This window comes from Artemia sp. Qi Xiang Cuo, chromosome 8, assembly GCF_049724085.1.
Source record: "Artemia sp. Qi Xiang Cuo chromosome 8, ASM4972408v1, whole genome shotgun sequence".
Lineage (NCBI taxonomy): Eukaryota > Metazoa > Arthropoda > Branchiopoda > Anostraca > Artemiidae > Artemia > Artemia sp. Qi Xiang Cuo.
Window position 1 is genome coordinate 10365472 of NC_142801.1, and position 8356 is coordinate 10373827.

The following is an 8356-nucleotide window of genomic DNA, read 5'->3' on the forward strand; positions in this document are numbered from 1 at the left end:
GCTATTGCGCTGCCTATGATTTTTACTTAATACTCTTTCGACACGCCGTGACGAATTATGTGTTGAATTTGGTGTCGATATTTTGGAAAATCCGCGGCTTCGTGAAATCCCCACCCCTGAACATCTGCCTTCGCACCAAAGGCTCCCACGACATGTAGCTCAACCGGTACCAAACATTCAGCCGGTACCAGCACGGTACATGCGGTACGCAAGTAGTTCTGTCCCCTCGTTCGTCAAGTTTTTTAATTCTGTACCCATTCGTCAATAATTTTATATATTTATTTTCTTTAGTTCATTATTCTTTTATTCTTTTTATTCGTTTGACTCGGTTTAGTTTGAATTTCTGATATTTAAAATCAATTTATAATTTTGCCTGACGATGGCTATGGCTGTGATTTTCATATGCTTTATATGTTTAGTGCCTTATTATGACAAGAACTGCTGCTGATTGGCATGACCGTTTTATGGCGTTGAAAATAAAATCGTTATTTATTTATTTATTATTTAAGATATAGAAAACGTTTTAAGACAGGGGCTGGATGGTCTCCTATCACTTTCGACTTATAAAAAAAGGACAAGATCTCTTAATTTCCGATTGAATGAGCATCCTCCAAAGTTTCTACGACCACGAGGGAGAGATTGGGAATGAGAAAGGGGACGCCCCCCTCCTATGCAAAAAAAAAATCTTATTTCGGGGTTTAAATTTACTCTTTACTTTCATAATAACAGCGTAGACAGCGTAATAATCCCCCCTCCCTGTCCCTTCCTTAGAATAAAAAAAAAGATAGAACTAGAACTCTTAATTTCTAACCGAATGAGCATCCTCCAAAGTTTCTACGGCCAAGAGGGGGAGGTTGGGGATGAGGAAGGGGCTACCCCGCTCCTATTCAAACAAAATTCTGCTTATTTTGGGGTTTAAATTTACTCTTTACTCTCATAATAACAGCTTAGACAGCGTAATGATCCCCCCTCCATGTCCCTTCCTTAGAACTAATTTTGTATTTACTTGAAGGCTCAATAACAGTTGGGATTTTTTTGTATTAAAATGCAGCCTTTGAGGCATCTGTCCAAGGGCGGATCCAGGATTTTTTTTTCGGGGGGGGGGGTGCAAAATAGGCTGAGCCGATATAATTGCGTTAGGAGCAAGTTTAATTAACGCAAAACTGCATTAATTAAGTAAATTACACTACTTTAGACTACGTTAGGGGGCGCCCCCCTCACCCCCTAGATCCGCCACCGCATCTGTCCCCCCCCCCCGAATAACATTAAAAAGTGTGGGGGGGGGGTTGCACTCTGATCACTTTTGAATCTTAAGAAGCACACTGGAACTTACGATTTCCAATTGAATGAGCCCCCTCCAAAGTCTATATGACCACCCTTCCCACAAAAACCTTATATCTTAACAATGGGCAACTTGCATAGCTCATTGCCCTTGCCCTGTAAGGCCGTAAGGGGAAGTGTCAAACCCGGGGGCATGCTCATTTGACCTTTGGACTATTTTGAACAAAATAGCAATCTCAAAATTTTGATCGGATGTGTTTGGGGAAAACGATGTGAGTGGTGGGTTGTTGCCTCCAATCACTTTTGACTCTTAAAAAGGGCACTAGAACTTTTAATTCGAAATTTAAGAACCCCCTTTTGAAGTTTATGAAGTGGCTGGCCACTCCTTTCGTATGAAGTGCCTCTAGGAAAAATAAACAATAATACATTGAACCATTATGGCTCTTTACTTTAGTCAATGCTATAGCATTGACTAAGACAGGTGTGTAGAACTTTCAATTTCTCTTCTAATGAACATCTGAAATTATCCAGGGGGGAATAGGGGGGGGGCTACTAGACCCTGTTTCAGATACGACTCCTCAGCAATCGCAAGTCGCTGATAAAGACGTAGAAGCTTCATTCCAATGTCCTTTTTTTCTTTATAAAAAAAAGTGTGAGATACGTCCTATTGTTTTGGGTACGACGGCTCTGTAAGTGTTGCCTGTTTGTAAAGATCCAATAGATGTCCGCTTTCCCATACGTCAGCTTTCCCATATTTGTTCTTTAGTTAATCCTTTTGTTAACTTTACTAATGCCTCCACTTCACTAAAGGCTCTTGGTGCAGCACAATTAAATTCTGTATACGTGTCCAATGTTTACCGTTTTTGTGATTCCGTCTTTTAAAATCAGGCTACACATGGAAACCCTGCTACTCAGTCTTCATTCGACTTCTGCAGAGTAAACATAAGAACCGCCTCCTAAACCCCCTAAGTAGTCACCTACTGATAAACGCTCCTATTCATTTATAATAGTTTCTCTTCAGCACAACTAATTTTTTTTTTTTATATCGTCTCCCCTTAACACCGAACGGTTCGTAAAACGATTACAAAAATATGACGTTATAGCTACGACGATGCTTGTCGTTGCTTTCAGCACTGGCGATGGAAGCTTTTCTTGTGCTCATAATAAAACTTTGGGTTATGCTTCTCTTTCTAATACATGTTAACTAAAATTTGATAAATCGGAAATAATACTTCACTCATGACGTCAAATATGACGTTTCAGGCTCAGCGATGCCTTTTATTACTCATAGCAGTGGCGTTAGAAGTGTTTCTCTTCCTCATATTTAAGCTTATGGATTATGCTTCTTATTCTAATATTCGTTAGTAAAATATTATAAACCGGAAATAATATTTCACTTTTACAATAGCAGCATAATTAAACTAAGATAAACAATCGCTGCCTGGGTAGTTTCCTTGATATTTCAAAGATAATACCAGAGATAAATGAATAATATTGTTAGGAATCAGCTCAAATCTGTCTGAAAGTCCCTTTGACGTATCTCGGCTATTTTCTTTGAAATATTGAAGAAAGTGTGCCCGGAAAAAGTCTATTTACCCCACATTTTTTTTTAGAATATTTTGAAAATAGACCCGCCTGGTATTATGTTTTTGTATTTTTTTTTTTTATTATTCTCACTTTTTGCTGCATTATCTTAATTGATTTATTTCATTTCAGGATTACGGCGGGTACAAGCTAGGGACACGACGCAAACCACATTCCATTGGAGTTACAACGCTATGAATCAACTGAGCATATCGCAGCTCAGATCTAATATGATCTCCGTATTTTTAAGCTCTGGGTGGTGAATATAGGGAAGATTTTAGCTTAGTCAGGCCTTAAAGCATAAATTCAATTTTTCATAGGCAATCCTTTTTGGGTCGGAGGGAGGTTAGAGGAGGTTTCCTAAAGTATCGTTTGGTAAATTCCATTTTTTTTTTTTTTTTTGTCTATCCTCTTCTAAATCAACCAATTCTAGGTGCGGTAACTGAGAAGATTTTGTTTTATAATATATAAATGTTGGGGAAGAACATAAAAGCCAAAAAAAAGCTATCATGTGTTTACTTTCGATAATCACTCGTTGATTGTAAAAGCTTTTCTTTTCTTTCTTTTTTTAAGGCGTGGCAAAGATAGAGAATCAGTCTATCTATTTTGTAGCTGATTCTATAAGATCAAAATGGAGAAACAACTTATTAATAAATTAGAAAATTAATAAAGTTTATTAAATTAATCAATAAATTAGAAAAATCTAATTCTCTCAAGACCGAATTGATATACTAAAAATCAGATTCTGCCAGCCGCTTCAATATGATTAGCTTAAGAAGATAGGGTTAAGATTTCAGTTGAATAGAAAACGTCATATATCTTAATGTTAAACGTCACATAAAAATAGAAAAAGTCATAACGCCTACTCGGCTACTACGGATGGTATCAGTCTTGAATGCTACTAGATTTGCATTATTGCACGCTTAACCTACCAAGAAACCAAGTAAAAATATTCCTGTCCCGTCGATCCATCTTAGGGGTCGTTCATGCCTGAAAACCAGAATTTTCTAAGTTTTGTTTTAATTGTAAAGCTTTTATGGCTGTATCACCTTTTCGTCAGTGCTGTAACCAGGGTTATATCCAGGATTTCTGTTCGGGGGTAGGGATACAAAAAAATATTAAAATACATCAAGATTTAGCTATGCATACAAGCTTTTGTTTTTACGAGTCGGACAGATTTTTTTTGTGGGGGGGGAAGTAAAACCCACTACACCCCCCCCCCTTGTTACGGCCTTGCCCGCCACATTGAACCGTGAAAGCAAATAAGTATACTTGGTTAAATACGTGACAATGCTTTTTGCATTGAAGGATTATCAAACTGTTGATTCCCAAAGAGTTCAAAGGAGCTGTTTCCTTAAAAGTTTGCTTATCTGCTTAAAAGCTGCTTACACCTTCAAAGGAGAGCTACACCATCTTAGGCTGTTTGGTGCCCCATTTTTTTAGCTTTTTTGCTGAAAGGAAACCCACGTTTCCTTTGTTTCATTTTGCCGCCCGCTACTACCAAAAAACCGACATATCATTATAATTAAATTATTCATTATAAATTAAATTCCTGATTTTTCCCAATTTTTTAAGATATATATGAAGCGGGGGTAAGTGGCGTGCCTCTTAAAGTTCAGCCAGAGTCGATCCAGCTCTCAATCGGTAGCTGAATAAATATGGGCCAGGTAAATAGAGTGGGTGTGTGAAAGCACAGGATGGCTAGCCCCCAACCCCTTATTGCAATTCCTGGCTGAATGGCCATGAAATGGAGATCAGCACTGCCAGTAGGGACAATAAATTCCAATGCCTTTGCACGCTCTCAATTGGGGAGGGTTGGAATTTACGTGCATCTTTTAAATAGTTTCCGATTTATCGGCTATCTCAGAAATTTTTACTGATTGACGATTTGCCCCTATTTAGTCATACTGGCTTTTTTGTGGTAGGAAATGCTGGTTTTTGTGGCATGGCAGGAACTTTTAATGACTAAAAGAATAGTCTAAAACTTGACATTTCCCTTGAAATGAGTCCTCTCCTAATAATCTACGATCACTCAATACAATCACCCCCGGTAAAAAAAAAAAAAGGAGACCCGTCACTACTACCCATTGAAAAAAATTATGCCTTCGTCATTTTGTGAAAACCTCAAAAAACGACATACATGTCGATTTTTTCGCCTGTTTTAATAGCCATTCTGCGTTCAATCTTGCCATTGTTCAGTAAAACCTATCGGATCTCTATTGGCGTCCATGTTTTATAAGTTTAAAACATTTTCCAAGAGAAAACTATTTTTTTGTGTGTTAAAAGTCTAGATAATACACTTCTTCTCGAAACACGAAATTTCTCGTGTTTCGAAACACTTCTTCTCGAAATTTGTTTCCAACAAAAATGATTATTATATTTGGAAAGACCATAAAAAAGGCATTGAATGGTATGTTTACTTTATTTGTAAATCAATAATATGAATAACAAAAAAATTAACAAAAATGATAATTATATTCATAAAAAGCATGTTATTACGGATGTCCGTATCTAATCCAGTGCTTCAACAACCTGTACAATAACATTTAAGTAAAGCATTTTAACAATAATACACTGATTAATCAACTTGAATTTATGATTTCAAGTGTCTGATTTCAACTTGAAATTATTGATGAAGTGTTTTTTCCAAGTTCTCACCAATGTCCATTTCATATTTTGTAAAAACTTTTTGTGACAGACAGTTTAAAGCAACTGGAGAAAAAAAGCTCCTGAATTTGGGCATGACTCATAGCGCCGTTTATTGCACCAACTACTTCTTCTTTAAGTACTTTAAGTACTTGTTCTTTAAGCTCTCTAAGGTTCCAATTAACCAATTAAAAATGAAGACATTGTCCTTGGTACATCAATGCCTCTTCTGCTAATTCCCAATATTCGTTGAACTAATATGTTCGGAGAAAACATTCTTCTTTTCACTTTCTTCACATTCTTCTTTTCACTTTTCCATTCTTCTTTTCACTTTCCCATTGTTCTTTTCACTTGGACAGACATGACATCTTCTTGCAGTGTATTGATAGCGAACAAGTAGGAACTGCCGTGAAATCTTTAGTTAAACTTGATTTGTTTGACTGTCAATTCCTGATCAATTAATATAAAAAGAAATTCTTACATACAATGATTATTATAGAAAGATAAGTAAGGAATTAAAAATTGGGAAAATCCAGTGAAATCTTTCGAAAACCGATGATATTTGTATATCCAATTTCATAGTTAGGTGTCTCGAAAACAAAGGTTATTACCCTATCCATCTAGCTAAGAATATCCTTCTTGATGTTTAGGTGTTTCGAGAAGAAGTGTATTATCTAGACTTTTAACACACAAAAAAATAGTTTTCTCTTGGAAAATGTTTTAAACTTATAAAACATGGACGCCAAGAGATCCGATAGGTTTTAATCTATATAGTAATTATTCCCCCCAAAAAACGTACATTAAAAATATCTAGTTCCCTTATGTTAAGCTCAAAATTTTCTTGGCAAATATTTTAAATTCATAAAGCATGGACGCTAAGTGAGATCGGAGTGCTGTGATGGCGCAGTGGGTTTGACTTCAGCTTGGTAATGATTGAGTCTGAGCTTGGTAATTTGACTCAGAGATTGAATACGGCTGTAATAACATACTGCAGGGCCGACGCAAGGACCTGAGTAGTCAAGAAACGTCGTTAATTCGATACAATACAAAAGTGAGATCGGACTGGTTTAAAAATATCGAGTTCTTTTATGGTAAGCTCAAACTTAAATAAGTCAGCGTTAAGTCACTCAAAATTGTAATCGACGTGAGAATTGTAATGGCTGTTAATTGATCAAAATGCGGCCGTTCTTTTAGCATGAAAGACATTACGTTTGTCCAGCTGTTCAACGTTTAATACGTTATGACGTTAAAGTGTCTTGTCCTTGGGATAATATTGATACTAGTATGGGTTAACTCTTTAAGATTTGCAAACAAAATTGAGTGGTCCAATTTTTCAAAAATTACTGAAATCCTTCCAATTTTTTTCAAAATTGCGCTCTTTTCTTCATACAGATTTTGGAATTTTGGTCACTGCAATAGAAAACATCTTTCCACAAAATACAAATTGTAACTGGAATTGAAAATAACCTTCAAGAACAAATAGAAAATGTTCAAATAACTATAATTAGCTATAACTCAAATAATAATAAGTAAGAAAAAGTTATAAATAAGTGGTTGTTGACCGCTGCTTGTTCAGAAGAAGAACCTCAACTTAATCCGTGTAAAATCTAGGAAATTCGCCCAATCTTCTATTAACAAAATCCAGTGAAATCTTTCGAAAACCGATGATATTTGTATATCCAATTTCATAGTTAGGTGTCTCGAAAAGAAAGGTTATTACCCTATCCATCTAGCTAAGAATATCCATCTTGATGTTTAGGTGTTTCGAGAAGAAGGGTATTACCCTATCCATCTAGCTGAGAAGGCACATAAACTTTTAGCCCAATACTAATTGGCATCAGTAAAAAATTAGAGGGCTAAATAATTTTACCAGGAATGCCCAAAACCTAAACTGAAGATAAACAAGACGAAAAAAATATCCATTTTGATATTTAAGCGTTTCGAGAAGAAGGGTATTACCCTATCCATCTAGCTAAGGAGGTTTATACACTTCTTACTACAGGTGTCACTAGCCAATTTATTTCTTGTTGGGGGGGGGGGGTAGTAGATTTTACTGACCGTGGTCGATCTTGTTTCATTGATTTTATTTCATTTATTTCCCATTAGCCGATTAACCTGATGACAATAAACTGAGCCAATAAAATAATGGTGCTTCTTGTAACTGTTTGCCCGACCCAGTTTTTTCACCGACTGGCCGAAAACATTGGAGCCCCCCCCCCCCCATACGTAACGGCCCTGCATCTAACCACTTATTGAGATCAGTAAAAAAAAAAAAAGAGGACTAAACTGAAAAACCCATAACCTTATCTGAAGAAAAATAAGATAGATTCTATGCTAAACATATATTTTTTTTTTAAAAATTATGTAATGAGACTGATTTTACGAAAAAAAAATTTCATTTTTGGTCAAGGTCACATCTAGATGGGGGGGGGTCACCCCCCTCCGATTCGTAAAAACGTAGCAAATATGCATATAAGTAAATTTTTGATGAGTTTTCAAAGTTTTTTTTAGCGTTTTTTATTCAGATGACGGGATAACATCTTCTCTATTTAAAATATTTCGAACCAATTTTTAGGATTGCCTCTATTTTTAGGACTTTTATTATTATTATGTTTTTTTTTTATATTGTGTTAAACTCAAGGATGAACATAGCATATTTTGATTTAGGATGGCCAATATATGAACAATGAAATGATTAGATACCTAGTAGCTTAAGTACGATTTTTTATGGAACGTGGTTTGCCCTCGGACATGCTTTTTTAAGTGAATTTGAATACATTATACAAGTACGAAATGTGAATGTTTTTTTGGAGTAATGAATATTTAGATATAAATTCTTTTGTAT

General features: G+C 35.8%; 1 protein-coding gene across 1 annotated transcript in view; it reads left to right on the plus strand.

Annotated features, from left to right (window-relative positions):
* The window catches only part of Nct (Nicastrin), a 101121-nt gene extending 92765 nt beyond the window's left edge, over positions 1–8356 (plus strand). Inside the window, exon 14 of the mRNA XM_089093205.1 lies at positions 2998–8356. Coding sequence (XP_088949331.1) covers positions 2998–3019 — 22 coding nt within the window. The 3' untranslated portion in view covers positions 3020–8356. The remainder of the gene's footprint in view (positions 1–2997) is intronic.